At 33.3% G+C, this 24,209-nt stretch overlaps 2 protein-coding genes across 4 annotated transcripts in view; both read right to left on the minus strand.

The window, feature by feature from the left end:
* Nucleotides 1–20,380, minus strand: part of LOC144847943 (leucine-rich repeat serine/threonine-protein kinase 1-like) — a 35,879-nt gene extending 15,499 nt beyond the window's left edge. The window contains exons 1-9 of one of the 2 annotated variants that reach the window (XM_078704546.1): nucleotides 20,324–20,380; nucleotides 14,626–14,974; nucleotides 12,782–12,947; nucleotides 9,752–9,902; nucleotides 9,068–9,215; nucleotides 8,469–8,597; nucleotides 1,452–3,866; nucleotides 723–1,060; nucleotides 490–607 (exon numbers count right to left, since the gene is read on the minus strand). In XM_078704546.1, the coding sequence (XP_078560672.1) occupies nucleotides 490–607; nucleotides 723–1,060; nucleotides 1,452–3,866; nucleotides 8,469–8,597; nucleotides 9,068–9,215; nucleotides 9,752–9,902; nucleotides 12,782–12,947; nucleotides 14,626–14,949 (3,789 nt within the window). In that variant the 5' untranslated portion in view covers nucleotides 14,950–14,974; nucleotides 20,324–20,380. Of the gene's footprint in view, nucleotides 1–489; nucleotides 608–722; nucleotides 1,088–1,451; nucleotides 3,867–8,468; nucleotides 8,598–9,067; nucleotides 9,216–9,751; nucleotides 9,903–12,781; nucleotides 12,948–14,625; nucleotides 14,975–20,323 lie in introns of both variants that reach the window. The other variant, XM_078704544.1, reaches the window with a different exon arrangement.
* Nucleotides 1–24,209, minus strand: part of LOC144847994 (SH3 domain-binding glutamic acid-rich-like protein 3) — a 25,501-nt gene continuing 1,292 nt past the window's right edge. The window contains exons 3-4 of one of the 2 annotated variants that reach the window (XM_078704644.1): nucleotides 24,016–24,110; nucleotides 1–11 (exon numbers count right to left, since the gene is read on the minus strand). In XM_078704644.1, the coding sequence (XP_078560770.1) occupies nucleotides 24,048–24,110 (63 nt within the window). In that variant the 3' untranslated portion in view covers nucleotides 1–11; nucleotides 24,016–24,047. Of the gene's footprint in view, nucleotides 12–23,944; nucleotides 24,111–24,209 lie in introns of those variants that run through there. The other variant, XM_078704643.1, reaches the window with a different exon arrangement.

The following is a 24,209-nucleotide window of genomic DNA, read 5'->3' on the forward strand; positions in this document are numbered from 1 at the left end:
CTGTCACACTATATACCAAAAAATACTAAAAAAAAACACCAAGGAGACCGGAAAAACTGTCACAATTTAAAAGTAATGATTTATAAGGACAAATGTGTGCAGCAAATATAATTCATCCGTCTGTTGTTTAATTCCAGCATCCTTCCGGCTGGAAGAAATCATTTCAACCAGTCAGCCATGTCAAAACCAGTCAGCCATGTCAACCAGTCAGCTATATCAACCAGTCAGCCATGTCAATCAGTCAGCCATGTCAACCATCTCTCCTATAGAGAACGTCACTCCCCTATAGAGGACGTCACTCTTCTATAGAGGACATTTAGAGAGGGACCTTGTGGGTAGAGGTCAAGGAGAGTGTTGAGGAGTCCATCGATTGATCCAATAGAATTGTATTTATAAACTACTGTACATGTCTCTTTATTTCTAGGTCAACCACTATAAGTATACGTTAAACAGAATTTGTCAGAATCGTCAAAAGACACCCACAATTACCTCTGGTGACTGATTGCCATAGGGTCCATTGCCTTTTCTCAGTTCGTTCAGTAGAGTGGTTTTACCAATGCATGCCTTACCCACAAACATCAATTTCATCCTGGCATAGGGCTTTGCACTGCAAACAAAACAAAACAATTTGAATTTGCATAAATATTAACAATTTATTTTCAGCATTAAAGCAGGTTTGTTCATTCTTTTCATAAAAAAAATAAATAAAACCATAGACTTACTCATCAAGAATACATCTTAAATATCCCAAGACATCCTTGACCAGAAGGTTTGATGTCATACTGGACAACGGCTCGGTCAAACTACATCCATCAACCTTCAGATCATACAGGTTCTGCAGACGACCCATCTCTGGTGGCAACATCGTAACCATCTCATTACCGTCAATCCTCAGGTTCGACAGCTTCGTCAGATACTGAATGTCTTTTGGAATCTCTGTTAGCTTGTTGTTGGACACGGCCAGGAACGCCAGATCGGGGAAAAGAAGCGTGATGTCATCACTCGGAGACGGATGATTCGTTACAATCTTTGGCACATCCTTAAGGACTTCAGTCTTGTCCTCCACAGGGAAGCAAAGAGAAACACACTAGAGAAGTAAAACTTCTGTATTAAGCTCTGTCTACACTATCAAGCTTGATGTGACAAAAACATGTGATGTGCCCATATATGGACATGATGATCATTACCATATTTGTGCACATCACACTGTTTTTGTCTAACTAGTTTGATAGTGTAGAGTCTACAAAGTATTATTGGCTATGGAGGGCAATTCCTGCCAAAAATACAGTATGAGGATCATCTGCATACATTTAACCTTTCTTAGTTTTATTAAAAGCAGCAAATGCATTGGGATACTATTTGTTCATGCTTAGTTAAAAAACTAGGGCATAGTAATAGAGCGTAATTAATATACATTATTGGGATACACAAAACACATTAAAAACCCTTACAGATTGGTCATGATCATCAGAATCCTCCAGTTGTTTCTCGTCATTTACATTGATCTCTTCCGTTCTAGACACCACTTGCAACTGTGTAATGCTGTTATTAGTAAGATCAAGTGTTCGCAAATTTGCCAGGACACGATGTCGTCGATGTTTACAGTATTGCAGAGAAACGGCAGGTGGAGAGAGAAGCGCCGAAGAGATCACCTGACCATCTTTACTGTCCCTTCTAGATTCTCCTAGCGCATTCATCGCCAACAGGTGTGCGTTTTGTTGTGTCTGGATGGCAGGGCTGCAGCATGGTTCAATTCCGAGGATGTCAGAGATTTTCTTCTCCTTCTCAGATGATGGATGCACATGTAACATTTTTAAGATTGAATCTTTACGAGACAGAGAACCAGCCCTGCGACAACTCACACTCATTGATTTTATATCGTTGTGAGAGACCTCTAGATCAACAAGCCCAGCTGGGAACTTATTAATCGGTCCAAAATCTGTAATCTTATTTTCTGATAAGATAAGTTTCGATAATTTTGGAGCAAGACACGGGAGTCCAATGGGTATCTTTGAGAGGAAATTCTTTGAAAGGTTCAATACTTCCAAGCAGTTAACTTCATCAGCGCTTATTGGTTCTTCTTCAACTTCGTCATACCCAAGGCTACTTGTACTCCACAATTGATGTCGTCTGACATTCACCAGTGTATGCTTCCTCTTTGGTTTGTCATTTCCAAACACTTCTGAGTTACTGGAAGTTGTCGATTGTTCAGACGTCTCAGTAGGAGTTCTTCCTTTCTTTGTTGCTCTACTACTCGTCTCGGAGTGATTCATCCTGAACTTGTCTCCTTCCTCCATTCCAGAATCACCGTCTTCATCCCGATCTTTCAATAAATTGTTCTTATCTAAAGACATTTCCAACGATTGCTTTTTGTCTTTGTGGCTTGCAGTGGATGAATGAAATGTCTGAGAATCATCCAATCCATCAAGGATGTTACTAGGCAACTCTTCCAACTTATTCTTTGAGAGATCTAAGTGCTTAAGCTTTGGCGCCATCCACATATCAAATGGAAGCTGTTTCAACTGGTTTCCATGGACATTTAGAGTCTCCAATACTGGGAGGTGAAACATCACAGCTGGCAGTTTGTCTAACCAGTTATTATTGAGATCAATATGAGACAGCATTGGACAATTCCAAATAACCTCTTGGTTCTCACACTGGCTTTTTGTCGAGGCACTAGGAATCGACCCGACCGTGTGTCTTTTATCCGACTTCTCCACTTTGGCCGTCTCCTTCTTAGACTTCCCAATTGGTAATTTACTGATCTTGTTTTTTGCGGCACTCAAAACGTGTAGTGATGGTAATTGGAATATTACTAAAGGAAGTTCTGATAAACTGTTGTCAGAGATGTCAATCCTTGTGATTGCTGACAAGCATGGATGCTGGATGCCGGGAGATACCTCATAGTTCTGTAAAGTTATATTATATCTTAAACTAGCCTCTATCAACCAATCGGTCTCAATTATTATCAATTCCATATCATGCCAGTCAATTGCAACAGGAACATCAAAAGATGCGGAGTTGCTTATTAAACGTTTTGGTATCGCAACGGTGCGTCTACGATCCCGATTAATAGAGCGTCCTCCATCTTTGCTGAGTTGCTGAGCCATTTTTGAATAATGTGGAGTTTGATTACTAGTTTCTCTGACAGACTTCCCTGTTCTCTTCTCAATTGGTTCAGTTGCAAGTTGATCTACGCTCACTGCACAAGACGCTGCTTTAAATTCTGCCAAACAATCGGAATTAACGGTGAACTCAGAATCTGGATGTACCCCAGAATGTCCCAACATGACACGGACAATATCGTCTCGTCTACTTAGCAACGCAGACAACAACGCTTTACCCTCTGTGTCTTTAGCACCGTGTTTCAACAAAAGTGTAATAACCTCCAATTTATAATCAAAAGCACTGCAGGCTTCAAAAAGCAAGGACGAGTTCTCTTTAGTGAAAAAAACCTTTTCTGAAAACTTTGGTGAAACTCTCTTAGGTTCGCAATTGTCATTGTTAAACAAACAGTACAAAGATTGAATCGGCGCATTCACTTCTGCGCCATACTTCAATAACAAAGAAGTTATTTCCACATTCCAGGAAAGTACCGCGGCATGCAAAGGTGTCTGGCCAACGACAGTATATGTGTTGACATCTACAAACGGTTTCTTTCGTGTCGAGTTGGTGAATGGCATAGAATGATGTTTGCGACGATTTGGCTGAAATTCTAACAGTGCTTTGACGATGTCGACGTGGCCGGCAGCACTCGCAAGATATAGGCTTGTCTGTCCGTTAATATTTTGCAGATTAATATGAAAAGGAAGACCTCCTTTGTAAGCCTTTAAGTTACTGGACGTCTGGTGCAACCTGGATTTACCCTAAAAGAAAGCATAATAGGCATAATTATGTTTTTCAATATGTTAATTATACTACTAATTTGTACATATGTATACTAACAAAGTTATAAAACGAAATGTATCATTTTCAACAACTGCATAACAATAATAACTGCCCACACATATATTTCTTTTGAATTTTAACTTTTTTTTTTGCAAAATGTTTTCAGCCTTCTGGCTATTTGTTGCATTGTTCGTCTTTTAAATAAATTAAAACAACATCTAAAATATATACAATTATGTCCTAAAAATATTCAATAAACTTGTATTTTACAGAAACCTTCCAAAATATTCAGTATATAGACGTAAAAACGATAATTTTTCAATTTTCCTTTTATTTTAATATAATATTTATAAAATTTTTCTTTTATAAAATCAAAAATCGCTTTTTCTCTTCTATAAAAATGTATTACTCATAATTGTTCTTAATTCTAATGCAAAGGTTATAACAGGCCCCAGGGGTCATTAACCTAGCCCTTGAGGTATAAGTCAGACAAATTAGGTCAAAGATGTTACTAATCTGTATCATAAAATTTTATTTCATGATAAGTTTTAATTGATTTTGTAGATGATTTTTCATCGTTTGTTTTTAGTATTGCTATAAAGCTCTGTCTAAGCTATCAAACTAGTTTGACAAAAAAAGTGTGGTGTGCCCAAATATGGTAGTGATATGCTCAAATATGGTAGTGATATGATCATATCATTATGTCCATATATGGAAATCACATTTTTTTGTCACATAAAGTTTGATAGTGTAGACAGCTAGAGCTTAATTATAGTTATCAATATAATAGCAAAATTCCTTCCAAAAAGTGAATCACAAAGATTTAGGTACAGGAGGAGCTGTAGCTTGGTGGTTAACATGCTTGCCTTCCAATTCGAAGGTCTGGGGTTCAATCCTGACCTAGTACCAGGGTTGTAACTCACAACTCTTTCAAATCCACTCCTTTAGCCTCAAATGTTAGTTTATAAGCATGATAAATTATAAAATAGTTTATCCATCCTGTAATTGGCGCGTTTGTGCTCGCTGTTGGATGAGTATATAAAAAAAAATAAATAAATAAAAAAAAGAAATGTGGAGAATTAAAAGCAATGTGAAATTGAAATTCTCTGTATGGTTAGAAATGGCATTATCATACCCAGTACACAACAGTATCCTACATGGTGGCCTCAGGTTCGTGGTGCTTTCCTGAGAATAGTGAGCTGTACGGCCAATTAAAACGATTTCCTTTCAATAATATGATTGAGTAATCCAAGTATGACTCAATTTACATCGTGTAATCCCAATGAAAATTTACGTTCGTTCTCCCCAAAGAAATTAACGCAGCATTTGGTCTTTTTTGTGAAGGTTGTCCCGAGTCACGTGAAAATAGTGGAGTTTTGAATGATAGAATATTATCAGTGTTTTTCAACTTTTAAACTTTAAAATTTGAATGTATTCTAATAATAGGTTTAATCTGCATAACCTGCCTATAGAAAGTAATATAGAATTTTTTTTTATGTACAGTACATGAATCACATAAAAAGTTAGCAGATTGAGGAAGTAAGGATATACCTATTTTAAAGTTCTTTTTCGTTTTAATTTTTTCATAGTCTGTATAAAACTGAATTAATTTTCATAAAATCTATGTATATGTATTACATTTCTCCTCCATTTTAGACTGTACGAGTATGTCTATGTAAAATGTGCAAAATATTAAAACATAATACATGCATACACCTTTTAAATCTAAAGCATTAAATATTGCACTGTGATTTTCATAATTCTTGAAGCTTTGATGCCTTTTGACAATCGTTTGTCACCACTCTATGTAACGTTCCAGGACAACGTGCCAAGTACTTTTACTTCTTGCAACATGACTTATCTGACTTCAATCAAATTTATTTGGCCTGGCTTCGAACTTTAAAAGAACCAGTCATCAATATATATTATAAGAATCTTATCTTATTCATATTTTTTTTTTATAATTTAAGGAAATTAATCATAGTAAATTAATTGAATATTATTGATCATAACAATACAATATTTGCAAATATTTTGGCAGTTTTAATAATATAATGACAATAAAAAAAAGAGTGGTTAAATTGTATTTTGAAAACAACTTTGAGGGAGGATTATTAAGAGGGAGATGAAATGTGGGGATGAACCATGGATAGAGGGGGTGGGTAAAGGAAAGAGTGAGTGGGGAAAGGAAAGAGGAGGTGGGAAAATTAAAAAGGGGTGGGGAAAGAAAAGAGGAGGTGGGGAAAGGAAAAGGGGGGTTGGGAAAGGAAAGAGGGAGTGGGGAAAGGAAAAAGTGGGGTGGGAAATGACAAATACAAGAGAATTCATTCTAGTTTAAAAAAAAAACTCAGGTCAATCAATGTTTTAGAAAAATATTTTATGATGATAAGTTGACAGTTTCCCTCGTGTCCGAAATGCAAAACCTTCATAGAATGGAAAAAGGTCATTTTCTATGAATTCCTTCACCCTATAATAAGGAATGTGATGATAGGTTGGTTTGGTTAAATTAACTTTTATATATTGGCCAAATTTCTCAAATTTTTTAAAAAATATCTGGAGCAAATCCAAAAGATCTTACATGAGCAACAAGTTTGCAATAAGTCAAAGTGGAATGTGGAAAACGACAGACCGATAGCAGTCTTGTAGTGTCAAAATTATATACTCTTTTAAGTTAAAAGTGTGGAATTGCCATACTTTTTTTTTGTTTTTTCTGGGTTTCCCACTTTTATTTTATCATAATTAGCATTGTTTAAATTTATATACATTAATATCTAATCTAATTCCTTTAAATACACTGGTAGGCAGCAAATATGGCTTTTAAACCGGATCTGTGCATTCTATTTTATAAGACGGCCTCTATTAATTATGATTTCAAATTCAAAACGTAGTATGGAGAAGTATCCTATATATTTATTGCAATATATATAAATTTGAAAATTGAACAGTAAATTGTATTTCTACTCTATGTTCTCTAGAAGGTTAATAAACAATAATCTCATTTTCCAACATAAATTATAATAAAATTTGTTCTAGTCATGCTTCTAAAAATAAATGCTAACCGATTGATTTATGTAATGTTTGATTGATGATAGAATTTGTGTCATCTTTCAACAGGGCATTAATTATAGCAAACGTCTTCAATTTTAATTTAATCTATTTATCACTCTGAACCGTGTTAAGAAGTGACAGTTTACATGTGCTTACGTCATATACTATGCTAAATACAGTTATTATACACAACAGCCAATGAAATCTGTTAAAAATTACAATGTTTGTATCTACACAGGTGGTGCATGGCACTCACTTCAATGAGAAAGGTAAAGTTAATCTTTTTGCGGTGTATGTATACAGTAAAACCCCACCTTCTGGACATTATAAAAGGGTCGCTTTAATAATGGTGTCTCCTGAATAGATGTTGGTTGTAGTGTTTTTCTTATTTTCACAGGAAAGGGTTTCTACTATTGCACGGTCAATATAATTGATATATTCAAGGGTGTTTAAATTTAGGTACGTAATTTTCAAATGCATTGATGGCTATGGGTTTCTACTATTGCATGGTCAATATAATTGATATAATTGATATATTCAAGGGTGTTTAAATTTAGGTACGTAATTTTCAAATGCATTGATGGCTATGGGTTTCTACTATTGCATGGTCAATATAATTGATATAATTGATATATTCGAGGGTGTTTAAATTTAGGTACGTAATTTTCAAATGCATTGATGGCTATGGGTTTCTACTATTGCACGGTCAATATAATTGATATATTCGAGGGTGTTTAAATTTAGGTACGTAATTTTCAAATGCATTGATGGCTATGGGTTTCTACTATTGCATGGTCAATATAATTGATATAATTGATATATTCGAGGGTGTTTAAATTTAAGTACTTAATTTTCAAATGCATTGATGGCTATGGGTTTCTACTATTGCATGGTCAATATAATTGATATATTCGAGGGTGTTTAAATTTAGGTACGTAATATACAAATGCATTGATGGCTATTCAATAGTAAGCCCATTGGGCATCTAATCAGTTTAATGGTTAATTATCTTTATCACAAATTTAATTATATACAGCATTAATTGCCAAATTTTATTTCTTTTCATTTAAAATCATGATAACCTAATTGAATATTATACTTTCTGTTTTTTTAAATTGCTAATAATTATGCATGTCTAAAGTGATATAGTGACAACTAAATTCAGATCATTTCAAATTTAAATTAACCTAATGTTGTCGGGGATAAGATTTTCCTTTAAGGCGTGTGGGGTAGCTATTCATCAAAGCACACATGTGTACCCACATTGTGCACGTTTAACATACTAATCTATCAATCTTAAGCTCTGTCTACACTATCAAACTTTATGTGACAACAAAATGTGATGTGCCCATATATGGACATGATGATGTCATATCACTACAATATTTGAGCATATCACTACAATATTTGAGCATGTCACTACCATATTTGGGGAAATTATACTTTTTTTGTCAAACTAGTGTAGACAGAGCTTTACAGTGATATGACCATGCACGTTTTAGCTGAAAACAGAAAGAGAAAAATATGTATACCTTGTCTGCAATTACTGAGTAGTCGTAGTATAAAAGTAGTTTTACAATCTCGGTGTGGCCTCCAGCCGCAGCTGCATGTAAAGGTAATTGTTGATCTTGTGTTATCTCACCAGCCATAGACGGGAAATACTAAAATACAAGTACAAAGTATTATAAATGAGTAACATTATCAAGCTTTTGAATTTAGAAAAGAAAAAGGGAAGGAAGAAAGAATAGAAGAAAAAGAGAGAAAAAAGGAAAAGAGAATGAATAAACTAAGAATAGAAGAAAAAGAGAGAAAGAAAGAGGACAGTGGAAGAAAAAAAAGCATTAAAGTGAAACTGTACAAACACGTAAATGGTTCCTCTGCTTTTTCTTCAGTTTTCGGTTATCTTAGGATATTTATTGGATCATTCATGTGTTTAAAGCACTTTAGAAACATTGTATTAGGCGCTATATAAGACTACCATTATTAATCATCATCATAATAATCATCATAGTTATCATCTGTCATGACAGGAATAGGACAAAAGAGAAATATATCTTTTTAACTTTTAAATTAACCTTAAATTTCAATGTTTTTTTACACCATTTTCCATTAATATTTATACAATTCTTACCTTCAATAAGATGTCTGCTATCTCTGTAAAGCCATACAAACATGCAGCGTACAATGGCGTCCATTTGCATCCGCTTTCATTGGCTCTACCAGAAGCGCCACGATCTATCAAATAGTTAACAACCACTAAATGACCATTGCAACAGGCCCTGAAATAAAAAAAGAATTGTATAAAGCCAAACAAATCCGTTCATTCGTGCCTTTTTTATTATTTCCTTTTTTTTTTGCACTTACAGTTTTCAAAATGGCTTACGAAAGTCAAAATTGAGGTCAGCTTTGGTAACGGAGCTGTATTGGCTGTTTCTGGAATTGAAAGAATTTGAACCAAGAACCCTGGGATTTGATAAAGATGCATGACAACCAAAACATCACAGGTCCACACCCCTGATGGAGTATTTACAATGTTTTGTTGGTTTTACTGGATTCTTTTGTGCTTAAGTACCAAGTCTGGTTAATCTAAATTCCTTCTGCTCAATATCCATAAAGCCTGCTCACCCAAGTTAATTTGACTTAACCTCTGTCTACACTATCAAATTGGTTTGACAAAAACAGTGTCATCACATTTTTTTTCACATAAAGTTTGATAGTGTAGACAGAACATTGTGTAACAGAGTTGGAGCTCAGAACCAAGTCAAACCACCATTTTTTTCTGGGAGAAATGTTTGATGTCACTATCCATACTTACTTAAAAAGAGGTGTAACTCCTTCAAGGTAGTCCTTATTGATGGCAGCAAGTCCAACTCTTTTCAGCAAAGATTTCAGGTCTTCTAACTTCCCATCAGCACATGCCTGGAGGATCTGTGGTTCAACTTCTTTGCGTAATTTTTCTCTCTCATCTGAAAAAAAAATTGAATAATTAGTATTTGTTATATATTTTGATTTTTCTACTGTATGTATAATATAATAATAATAATAATTTATAAAGCTCTCTTTACAGCGCAAAATGAAAAGAAATATTGAAATAGGTGAGTTTTCTGGAGATATTTGAATTGAAAAGGGGATGGAGTGTAACGGATGGAATGAGAAGTTGGTTCCAGATCTCTGGTGGCTTAGCAAAAAAGCCCTTAGGCATGGATTTTATGTACAGTATGGTCTTCAAACTGAAAATGATTCATTGCAAGAGAAGTAATGTGTACTTTCAGTTGATTGATGTTGTTTCTATTACTTTTAAAAAATACATTACAAATATACCATACAGGGAGGAAACACCTATGTAATTCAATTACACACCATCAATTCAATATCTCACACACCGTCAATTCAGTATATTATAGACTAAGTAGAAACATTGATTCGCAATCTTAACTAACTTGGTAACGGAATATTCCTGCTACTATAAAAAAAAAAACCACAACAATACTAAAAATAACACTCACTAATCATCCAATAATACTTACAGAACTTCTGTTTGAAGAATTCCAATTTAGATTTGCTCATGATCGAATATTACAATCAGAAATAATGAATAATGGAAGATAAACACCTCATTGTTCTGTAGAGTGTACCAGCATATTGTTTTAGCTGCTCAGTCAAGTGTAACAACGCGAAGAGTATTAAACTATTATTAGTAAATAATTAAGTAGCACAAATATCTATTACAACACAATTTAATGTGTGTAGTGTTCTGCTAATAGGCTCAGAGCATGGAGTATGCTCAGCAGAGTAAACAATTAACATCCATTTCTTTGAGTATCTGCTGGTACAAATATTAGGTCCTGCCGAAAATGCTCTACCGGTATAGATTCAGACTGGTTTTACAAATAGGATGGTATTGACAATGTGTGTAGCATTCTGCTAATAATAGATGCAAAAGTTAAACATCCAATATTTCTTCTCCGGCTGCTCCTACCTAAGGTCTTTTTACACTAGTATAGATTTTAGACTGGTTTATACCTCACATAGGATGGTCAATGATAACATTTCCTGCTCTGATCTAGGTACTCATCTAGGAGGCCAATGAAATACTGGCATAATGAACACTTCCTGAAAGTCTGATTGAAGTTCACGGCAAAAGAAATTAATCACAACAGATTGACAGAATAAAATTAAATGAACTTTCATAAAGATAGTTTAATAAGTTTTAGATTTGGATTTTAAATAAAATAGATTTATAAGATAACATGGTCGTTGCTATGTAACATATTCATTTTCTTATAAATGTTTACGTTTAATAACTAATGCTTTAAAGATTAATAGTGTAGTAGTGTGCTGTAGCTTGACGACAACCTGGGGGAAACTCATCACCATCTGCAAAAATTGTTTACATAATGCTAGCCTAGCTAGGAGACAATTACCTTGCATGGTCAGAGAGTAGGTGTAGACAAAAATCTCTCCAATTGATATTGCACATAGTGTTTTAAAGAGTTTTATGAATGGGTATGTTTCAAACTGTACCCTGAACAAGTAGTATATATTCTAGAAATGTAATGAATGCCAGCATGTACTGTAGCAATGACTTTTACAAAGGCATTTGTTATTTTGGGAAAAAAAGAGACAACAATTATTATGAGCTGGGCTAGCTAGGCCTATTTACCATTGTTTCACTAATATATATTTTGAAAGAAAAAAAAAGGGCACTTCAGGAAAAAAGGTTTGTTCGAACCTTCGAATCCACCCTGGCTAGGGCTTGAATACTGGGTATAAATAATTTGAAATTCACTTCAGTATACCTCCATTTCCAGGTGCTTGTTCTAGTTGTCCATTTGTAATACCATAAACTTTATGTTACTGAGCTTGGCATAAAGTGTACTAAGTGCATGCAACCAAACCAAAATATATGCTAGTAATACCGACCTGTTCCTACCCAAAGTACACAGTACTTGACTAAAACCAGCAAACACACAACATATCCAGAATACAACAACAATGAATTGAATATTTTTAGCAATGAGCAGTACGCGAATTATGTAGAACGTGATGCTAATCACATGGTTTAAAGCCAACGACAACCTACAATAATACAGTGTGGGAATACTAATAGATGTCTGTTTGGAAACTATACAACTTCCTTATTGAGTTGAGTTTTATTACACACTACCATCTACACAATTTGTAAAAGGGAAATCCCCTTGTATGTGAACACTTTCTTGAGATAGTAGACTACTGTACTATAGGCTATATATACAGTATATAGGTGTATAAAGTCACAGCTGGTAATATTTTCATCTGCTGGTATTAGATGACTTTCAAAAAACATAATGGGCCTTCCCCTTTATAGATCTACATTGGTAATAGGCCAGGTTTGCTTTTCCTTATGATTATTCTTGGAAGGTAAAGTAAAAGTAATAGTTACTAGGTTGTCTAGATTATCAACCTTACCTTACCAAGAAATACAGTACCAGTAATTTTAAATGATACGATACTCAAATGTTAATATTTGTCTTTTATAACTTCTGACTTTCCAATCAACATTTTGAAATACTTTTCTTTTATTGTCAATAACACGTGAAAAAAATTGAAAAACTGTGTAGTGTAGTAAAATATACTGTAACTCATATAGCACCCGTAAATAAAACTAGTAAGGTAGAAACCATACTAGAATACTAAGTATTGTGTCGTAAGATGATGTTATTATTATTTTTTTTTATCAGTTAAAACCAAACAAATTTCTATTTGTTGATATTTTAAAAATTAATATACACAAAATGACTGTTTCTAAAATGTTCCTCTATGATCATATTATTTAAATAAGATATTTAAATTAAATCAGACTTACCCTGTATGCTATTAAGAAATTCCACACATTGCTGTCTGCTGTTCTTGTTAGCGACGTCCATTGGTTTGCAGTGCTCAAGATCTTTGATTTCAATGTCTGCCCCGAAGTCCAGAAGTAACTTCATCGTTTCCATCTTACCGTCGCGTGCTGCCAGATGAAGTGGCGTCTGAAATTTACAGAAACTTTTATGAATAACATGTGGGCATGTTGTATGCTTAATTTTCATTTTCATTTTATCCATCCTGAAATCAGTCCATGGGATGTGGCCAATAATTTAAAACCAAAAAAAAAAAAAAAAAAATGACGATGATTGAGGTTTAACAAGTATCAAATAAAACTGATTTAGATGTAGCTTATTAATATTGAAAGTAAAAGAGGCACTATATAATCAACATAAAAATAAATTTATTGCCAATAAAACCACATTCCAATTTTGCTTATTTGACAAATAACAGGCATTTATAATTATAATATAATTTAATGAAGAAGGTAATTGTGAATATGGTACTGGGATAAAGTATCAACAATTGCAGTAATTTAAATGGCTGCCGATATCCTGTATCAAATTCCAATAGAGGAATTACCATAAATGTGGAATGGCATCAAAATAATTTGTTGAGACCATTGATTTGATGTACTGTAATATAATTATTTTAATATGTATTAAAACTGGGGGTAATAAAGTTTAGTTCTAGTAGTAGGCTTTCGAAAATCGAATAACCTTTCCAAACATAGAATGCATCTAATATTTTGATATCGCTGCCAGACTTCCAGAACGAAACAGAATCTAAAAATACATATCACAACACATTTCTGGCACAAACTTGTCTGCTATAAGTCAGGCTAAAAACATTCACTCTCCGAGGCATTCTTAGAGGCATTTTAAGGTAAACTTCTATAGTCGTGTAGACATGCAGGCCAAAACATCGTGGTTTTCAACATACCGCATGGGATTGCAGGATAACAGTCAATCATGTATCCAACGTGGGATTGTGCTTCTACGCACAAATCGCGCCGGAACGAGATAACCTAACAGTTTTATTCTATTTTTACACATTCTCAGGAAAGGACATGTACAAATTAGGAAGTCAGAAATTATTTTTTTCTTGTGCAAATCGAAAATTGATGGCATGTTGTAAACAAGGAAGTTGAAATAAAAACTTAAAATTTAAAATATTATTATTGTTAAAATAAAGGACCTTCAATTAGATACTACTGTATAAATCAATCAATCAGAAAGAACAATAATGTTATTTTTTTACTATAAATAAATTTCATTGTTTACTTATAGGAAATGATCTCTCAAGGCTAGTACAACTGACGTTAAGATAAACTACATAGGGTAAAATGACTTTGAGCATTTCATTTTGACAATTCAATTGTATAAAAGTAGGCTAGCCATGACAATTCTTGGTCTGTCAAAGAAGGGATGATCTGCTTGAGTGAGCAGACAATAGTACCCCATAAAATAGCTAAAGTAAACATAACAATATATTATTGATACAGTGGAACCACGTTACATATTGCATAAAGCTGTGTCTACACTATAAAACTTCATGTGATATATTTATAGTATACAGTATGGTATGGATGTCATATCACTACCATCTTTGGTCATATCACTACCATCTTTGGTCATTCAAACAATGTTATGATACCAATTGATGTGAAGCGCCGCTGATTATAATTAAATGTTGTATAAATGTGCGCTATACAAGTAATAATAATAATATCACTATCACATTTGGTATAGCAGGGTCATATGACATTACACTATTACATTATGTATGGCAACATAGTTAAACACATTTTAAAAAATGATATTATTTGTTCATAGTACTTACAAAGCAGTGATACCTCTCGTTAGCAGACATGTTTGGTTCGGCGCCACACTGCAGTAACAGCTCCACACATTTCACACTAGCTTTACGCTCCTCGAGATCCGCTGCGCAAACCGCATGAAGCGCGGTCCTTCCAAACGAGTCCTTATCATTTATAAATTTCTTCTGCGCTCCCTGAATCAGATCCTTAAGAAGTTCGTAGTTGGAGTAGATCGCGGCCTGGTGTATTAATTTCCCGGGAAAGTTACGATGGATGCTTTTCTTACGCCGACTTTGCGCACGATGTCTGCTTATGGTGCGGCTGGATGTTGTGTGCTGAAGAGGCATTTTGTTTGTGCTTTAAACAAACCACCTGTAAAGATACATAGAATAAGCTGTAATTACCATTCAACTTAACACATGTTAAGCTCTGTCTACACTATATCAAAAAAGTTTAACAAATGCCAAAATATGATAGTGACAATGACATGCCCAAATATGGTAGTGATGACATAATCATATCTAAATGGGCACATCACATTTTTTCGTCACATACAATTTGATAGTGTAGACAGAGCTTAAGACTCGGCCAAAATACACACTATACTTGCCTGTGTACAACATTTCACAAACAGACCATGATGAGAAACAGATATAAATAACAAACAAAACACCCTCTTTGAATAATGGTGGATTCCAAAACTTTGGTTGTTCAAAAATCTTTACTTGACAGGAAAATAACGAGTCATTCTGATAGAACGATTTTGAGAAACGTACAAGCAGGAAAAAGTTGCTTATATACTACAACGTCTTGAATAGTATGAATAGAATATTAAAATGGCCACCTTTTCCCACGAGGTAACACTAAAGTAAATTTTACTATGGTTCCTTGATTAAATATTTGAAACCACTAAATTTGCCATGAACTGTTGGATAGTTTTTCTTATTAAGATTCTATATTTTTAATCATTTCTTTTCACCTTAAGACGACGTTTAATGCTTTAATTAACTGATTATTTTTGTTTAAATGAGTCACGCATTTTACGAAAGTGAAATGTTGATAAGTTGAACCGCAAAGGGACAGCGCAGGTCTAGCCTGCCAATCGGTTTCCTCTTAAGCGATTGCAACGAAGGTTTAGAACGAACGGTACGTCTTGGTCAATAATCTAAAGGTTAGCAACTTGCCATATGTTACCCTGACCTCTCAAACCTGACCACAATCATTTCAACAAGTGCTTAAAATAAGTCAGGTTAATAACAAATACGCATCCTAAGTTTGATTGTAATTTGCAACGATATAGGTAGGATTCTACTGTATATAGCATAGAGCTCTATCTACACTATCAAACTTTATGTGACAAAAAAAATGTGATGTGCCCATATATGGACATGATGATGAAATATCACTACCATATTTGGGAATATTACTATATTTGAGCACATCACATAAGGTTTGATAGTGTAGACAGAGCTTAACATTGAAGACATCTAATGTTGTAGAATATAATTCCATTTACTGACATACACCAATAAAAAAAATAATATTTGAGTCATTTCTACTGTATATTCTTATAATTCATATTTACATTGACGACAGTTCTGCTAATTAAAAGGATGAGTGTGTTTTACCTAAAGACAGAAACAGGAAGGCTCTCCTGGAACCAGGAAATATACATTCATCACTTCAAAACTAGCTGAATAAACTAACCTATAAACTAGATTTGAACTCGTCACTACGGACGAGTTAGGTTATCCGCAGCGCAAAAGCCACGCGCACGACATAAGTTAGAATATTGCGCACAGAAAAACGATTATGCCATTGAAAAAGTGTTAGTGCGCCCTCTATTTTGCTTCACGTCTAAGTATATACGGTATACACTATACACTGTATACGTACTACATACAGTGCAGAATAGGTGAAAATAAGTGACCAAAGTTATTGACGCTTTTGAACATGATGACGTCATCACAATTTTAAAAATGGTAAATCATGTAAAAGATAATTGATTGACCTAGACAATATTACAAAATTGAGGAAAATGGAATATGGATAAGTAGAGATGCGCTCTATTAAATGTGATGAGCTATGACGAAAGAGACAAAAATCCTATATTTGATATTGGAGTGGCCATACGATGACGTCATAATGTCCGGTTAGCCAAATGGATGCATGATTCTACATCTACAACTCATCTACTTTCAGAATATGTAAAAAAAAAAATAAAATTGACGATGTAGTTTATAATCTATGACTGTTTAAAAAAAGGTATAATTTTGACAAATTTTTGAAATTGTTTATCAAAAACGCGCGCAAATTGTTCAATTCTACGTGCTCGTATGATGTGATTGTAAGTCGAAATTGTTTGAAAGTTGGTAAAATTACTAGAAAAGGCTGAAAAAACAAAAATCAAGCAAAAAAAACATGTATTTGCCCTACGTGCGCACGCGCGCGTAAAAATATTGCGCACGTGTGGGAATTTTTGAAATGCTCAAAATGACATGAAACGCGTAGAAAGTTGATTAGAAATGGATTTTTCGCAATTTGAAATTTTAAACGCGCGTGCGCGCGTAACTTTCTGCGCAACCTGCCATTTTTAATCCATAGAAAGTTTGCGCTTGATATGACTTAAATTTTCACCAAGTTTCAATACAAAATGACTTTTGGTTTTTAATCTATGATCAATCATTGAAATTCATAAAATCGTGCGTAACTTACGCTGCGCAACTCCGAAATCGTCGAAAAGCTTGGCTGCACATCTACAGCTATAGGTCAATCTTATGACAAAGTTATACAATCTTATGTAGGCCAGAATTAGAGATATGCGTGCAACAAAATTCGTGGAAAGAAAGAAGAACATAGAAAAAAAAAAAAAAAAAAAAAAAAAAAAGATCCTGACAATAACAAGGGGTTATCCGCCAAGTGCGGATAACCAAAAAGCTATTTTCCTAGGAATAATCATAATACCATACAAATTACACACATAATAGGAGTGGCCTCTGAATAGGGGTTGGCTGTAGTGTTAAAACATAAACCCCTTGTTCTTCTCACAGGAAAGAGTGCCCTTAATAGGCGTGTCGCCTGAATAGGGGTTGGCCCTAGAGTTAAAACATATAATACCCCCGTGTTGGTTTCACAGGAAAATGTGCCCCAATTGGTGCCACCTAGGAAGGACCCTATAGTGTGTGATGTCACCCTCACTCATCCACTACATTGAAACAATGTCAAGATTAGAAAAATACAGAATAAAATTAATGTTTACCTGCTTTTACAAGGTGATTGTAGAAATGACAAAATGATTCCAATACAGAATTACTCAATTGGACTCGAGGAATTCAATAATCAATAATAATCAATCATGCGTAAATGTGTAAATCATTGTGTTTATCCCAAAACACATGAGCTCCAAAAACTGTACTCTATAGGAACACTGAATGCAATACGGAACTCTTATATCTCTTACACAGAACACGTGCTTGAATCATAGATAACATCTAATTGAACAAAGATATATTATATTGAAAAATCAAATATAAAGTCTAAAAGATTGTTTACATTGTCATTACGTTGTCATTGTTGCATTTATATTTGCCTGAATGATAAAACCTGATAGTAAACAAAAGTTTGAGGAATGTTTCTGTTGGGATTCCCACCATTTTAAATTTAGGGTTTCAAATTTATTTTACATTAAGCTCTGTCTACACTATCAAAATTCATGTGACAAAAAAATATGTATGGACATGATGATGTCATATCACTACCATATTTAAGCATACCACTACCATATTTGGGCATATCACACTTTGTTTTGTCAAACTAGTTTGATAGTGTGGACAGGGCTTAGACATGTTAATAAAATACTGATACCCAATATATATTCAATTTTATGCTTTTCACCATACTACTAATTAAATAATAATTAGGTAAAATATAAATAAAAATAATAGTATTAATAAAAATAATGTTAATAAATTAAGATTTTGGTGAATTTTTTTAATTGATTTTAATATTCACTTACAATATACAAATATTTTAGTCCCTTTGCAAAAAAGCTGTATACGAACACATACGATTTGTATATGTTTTTTGTATGTTTCATATAAGACATCCGTTTTAGGATTAACGTGATTTTAATATTCACTTGGAATATACAGATGTTTGAGTATTACCGCACGTCTCATTTGTAAAAAAAGAAAAACATATTTGGACATGTTCATTAACACTTAGCTAGCAGGATCTTGGAGAGTTGAACCAAATATAGCTCAGTACCAGGCAGTGTCATGTTATTAGATGTGTACAGCATGTCGCCTCCTCAACGTGTTGTACAAGATATGCCTATTTCAGACAGTTAATAGAATTTGTATGGCTATTTTATAGCCAATTTTTTTGTAAAATGTAAACAAATAGACAGTTGAAATACTGCACTAAATTATTCTTTTGTGAGGTTATTATTTTTGTCGTAATTATAAAATAAAAATGATATGTACCAACATATAAATACCTGTATTCCCATCTGAATAGACTTTTAACAGGTAAAATAGAGGCAAAATATTATAAATTTTAATTAATAATAAAAAAAATATTTTTACGATTAAACGAAAATTTAATAAACAAATCATTTAAATAAATCTGTAAATTACTAAAAAAAATTGTTTGGAAAGTATGTTGACTGCTGGGTCAAACTGCTGGGTATTTAAAATCAATAACAAATTTATTTTCTGGCTTTACTGTTTGCCGCCATTATAGTACACAAAAAAAATAAAACAAATTCATTTTTAAAACTGATCATCCAAAAAAAAATTGGTTAGTAATGGTCATAACAAACTGCAGGGTATTGGAAATGTGTTGGAAGGGAATAAGTAATATCTGAATGATAATTAAATTTCCTCTAGACATTATTATGGGTTAGATTCTAAGATAAACTACAGTCATCCTATTACTTGAAAACCTGCATACTTCTACTGAAACTTCAATTGTACATTTATATCATGTTTAATAATATAATAATAAATCATTTTTATTACTTTAAATCTATTTATTTTTCATAACTTATACAGTCAGGACCCCTTTGGAGACAAGCCTTTGGGCTTAAAGCGTTATCCCCTGCTTTCCATGTTTAATTTCTCAAGTTTATTGTTTGTATTATTCTATGTAATTAATATCATTCATATTTTATGCTGTTTCATAAATTGTACTGTTCTTGGAAAGCAATAAATATTACTTACTTTCTTACTCGACTCTCCCAATTCTGGACTCTCTGAAAACCAGAAACTCTCGCAAAACCAGACTTTTCTCAAGGGTTCAAAAACTACCAAATTCATTTTTACCAATTAAAAACACATTCTGGATACCAGGCTTTCCAGAAAACCAGACATATTAGACCAGCCCAAAGTTGTCCGGTATTGGGAGAGTCGACTGTATTTACAATATATATTTTATTTTATATCAACATTTATAGTAGGATTAAATTTGAGAAAGACATATTTAAAAAAACAATTTCTTGTATATGATCACTAATAATTCCTATTGCGGCCAAAAAGTTTGTGAATTATGGAAATGAAATTATGAATGAATCAGTTTTTAATAACTAAAAATAAACCTGCTATTTAAACTCTTAAATACATTCTTCATTTTCAGTCATACTGTAGCTCATTAGTAGTAATAAACTATAATGATTTTAATAATCTTTTTTTTTCGAATAAAACCAACAATTTATTAACTTACCTTTCAGTGAGTTTGTACTTTACTAGAGTAAATCTCATTCCATAACTGTAAATATCACTTGTTACGCATTGTGTGTCTGGACACTGCAACTACTAAGATCAACAGAGACATGACTGAGAGACTCAACCATTCTACGCAAAAGGGAGGAAATTTAATTTAAATAACGGAAAAGAAAGACAATGCTTTTAAACGGTGAGGTGATTAATTTGTTTTTTTTAATAAATCAAAGGATGAAGGATTTATCATAGAGTTAATTTAAAAAATTTAAATAAATCCGTTAAAATAATCAAAAGTTAAAATGATTAAATAAAATCTAAAATAAGTTTTAAAAAGTGTCCAATTAACTTTAATCACAAAACCATTTTGGAATAGAAAACTTGACTCACTATATTCACACTAGAAGAATAAAAAAAAAAATATAGAAAATGCATTTGAAATGTTTAATGAAAAATCAATTTTACACATTTTTTTTATTTTGAAGCACATACATGCAGAAATTAATGTTGTACAGGAAGTTGACCCGGATATGAAATATACTTGTGTTAAGTTTCATTAAAAAATTTCTGTTGGTTTTGAATTTATGATCAATCTTAAAATTTCATGAAATTACACATACAGTACTGTACACTACATGACTGTACTTTAAAAAAAAAGTAACTGCACAACTACTTATATACCTATCTGCTGGCTAAGTAACAAGATTACAGCTTATCCCATTTTTGAGAAGAATAAAAAAAAGTTAAAAAAAATAAATAGAGAGGGCGCTAGTCTATTCTACTACACAGAGCCATATATATAAAGAGTTATGACTTTGAATGGATTAGAAGCCATGTTTGTGTCCAACTATGCCTATGTAGAGTATGGAGTCGAGTCCTTTGCTTTTAAAATGTATAACTTTCACAAGGCTTTAAATATCGAATTTAATATATAAGTTATTATATAAAGTTACTGCGAACATGATTTTAAGCAACAAAAATAGCTTTAATCCATTCAATTTCCGACTCTTTCCAATAAATAGCTCTATGCGCTCCATGCACGCTCTACACGTGCGCGTTTAGTTTGTACAGCGATTCTCTATAGTAATGCATTGTTTTTACATTTTGTTGTTTAAAATCATGTTCGCAGTAACTTTATAGTTTTGTTATTATCTTAACAAAAACCTTTAAACAAATTGATTGTTTTGATCTTAAATTCGATATTTAAAGCCTTGTTAAAGTTATACATTTTAAAAGCAAAGGACTCGACTCCATACTCAGGCATAGTTGGACACAAACATGGCCGGCGTGCACCCCACGTGACCTTCTAAAATCTGTGAACGCAATGCCGTAACTCTTTATATATATGGCTCTGCTACTACAAGTTGTCACAAGTCAAATACAGTACTATATAAATGCTTAGCTTTTTCTTTTAAAGTTATTTTTACAGGCTAAACCAATACCACAATCACCAGACCACAGAGTATCTGCATAAGAACTGTGATTCCATACCTCAGGTCTACGGGTCTTCAACTTGTGCTGTCCAATCACTAATGCCAACTCATGGTAAACTAACTGAAGATTTCCACAGCCTGCAACCACTTGTGTGGCCATGTTGTCTTCCAAGTACATCATCCTTGACTTTAGCCATACATAATTGGTATCCTTGGTTTTTCACATTCATATGAAATGACTCCATCACCACTTTGCGTCTTGTCTTATTTATCAAACAACAATCAACATATTAGATGTATACATTGTAGCGAGACAGTAAAATGACATAAAATATAATTAATTAACAAAAGTTGAATTAAATAAGTAATATTCGACACAGCTTGGGCTGAGCCGTGTCTTTGACATCGACATCCTTGACTTTAGCCATACATAATAATAGTACCTTTCTGGTACTCATCGCCCAGTGGCTAATATATAATCTGAAGACACACAGTGGAGTGCTTATCGCAATCCAATCCGGTTCGTGGGGTCTGTGTTTGTTAATCTGGAACACGTAAAGCAGATATCTATAGAACAGTAGTATATCTGGTAGTATAGCGTTAAGCGTTTTCTGTGCTCATGTGCCGAATCCAAATTTTAGAAGAGACCGCTGCTCTCTTCGTTAGTGTCGGGTCACATGGTGGGCTAAACTATTATCAGGAGGGGTATTTCACTACAAATGTTCATCAATGAGCCTGCAAAAATTGAAAAATAAATATTGAAAAAAATATATATTGTACTGAACTGTTTGGAATTAGACACATCCAACCTCACTTGCCTAAACTAGGCTAGAGAGAAAGGAAGCTAGGCTAGCCAGTCGTGAGGCTAGAGGCCACCTAGCTAGCCCTAACATAACTGAACTGTCATCTACCTGCTGATGATATAAGTAAGAGAGAGGGCCTAGCTAGCTAGCTAATAACTATAACCCTAGGCCTAGACCCTAGTAGTAGGCCTCCCTAGCCTAGCTTGAAGAACTGCCAAGCAAGGGAGTATAACCCTAAAACGTGTATAAAGTTACAAAATATAAAATTAATATTTTGTTACTTATTTATTTACAATTCGATGTATTTTCTTCATAACATTTTTGCCAACATCAACAAGACGGGAAACTGGAGAAGCATGCTGAGCTGAGGTCAAATGAAAATGGTTCACGTGTGACCCCGCGAACCATAAACAGAGTAGTATGCCATGTGGAAATCAATCAACCGTAACAATAAACATATTTCATATTCTGCAGCAGCATGGCAGTCGCATTTTAGTTAGTACTGTAATATGCCTACTAAGCTTATCCATGATATACTGTAGTACAAGACGTTAAAAACATTACACAATAATGATTTTTATTATAATTTTATTATAAACAATATCTATTCCACAACCGCACCTTAACACTTTTGGTTTCAACTTTTTTTCCTGTAAATTACCAACATCTAAGAAGCAAAATAAATTCTGAAATCTAAAAAATTAAGGCAATATATTTTTTTTCTTTCTTTTTTTAATTAATTTATAATAAATCTATTAATTTTATGTGCAAATCTATATTAATGTCATTGTGTATTAATTATCTATAGGCGGCGTACTCAACTGGTCTGCGATTTTTCTCAACTTTTTCAACAAAATCCTTAATGTACGATGACCAGCTAAACTCCTCGCTAATTTACGAGGAGTTTGAGGTCGGAGTTCAAGTACCTACATCAAATCATACCAATCAGATACATCTTATTTTTAGGTAAAGAAAATATATGATAAAAAAATCTGTGGAAAGTTTTGGCATGTTGCACTGTAACGGACATTGTTTTAGTTGTGATCTTAAATGATTACAGTATGGAGGTTTGTCAATTGTCAACTTTCATTTACTTTGGTGATAATAAATAATGTATTATAAATGAATACATTTGTTGAAATCTCTTACAAAAAGTGAACAAATATTGCTAAGTTAGATAATAGGAATTGCTCATATTAGAGGTAATTCATTTTCCGTATATTTTCCATTTACTGTGAGATAATTAAATTGGAACCAGGTATAGGTTTTAGTATATTCATACATTTATGTTGTAAGTAAAAAAAAGGTGTTTATTTCTTTGTTTAAATAAATAATAACTACAATTCAAATAATTCCATTAATTTTTTTCCTAACCATGGTTTACCACTAGCAACAATCAATCAATTTCATATTTTGTTTGAAATGAAATTATAACCGTTGTAAATTGTTATCTCACACTGCCAACCACCCAATTATTTGTGCTTTGCCTCGTTTAAATTTTCAAAAACTCTTCTAGTTTTTCATCGTCCACGGCTATCTCAAATTGAGCATAATCCTGAAAGAGAATAAACATAAATTTACAATTTTACATTCTGTTTGGAATTTCAATAATTGTTGACTGAATTTCTTACATGAATTTAGTGGCACATTGTAG

Source organism: Antedon bifida, chromosome 7 (assembly GCF_963402885.1).
Source record: "Antedon bifida chromosome 7, ecAntBifi1.1, whole genome shotgun sequence".
Lineage (NCBI taxonomy): Eukaryota > Metazoa > Echinodermata > Crinoidea > Comatulida > Antedonidae > Antedon > Antedon bifida.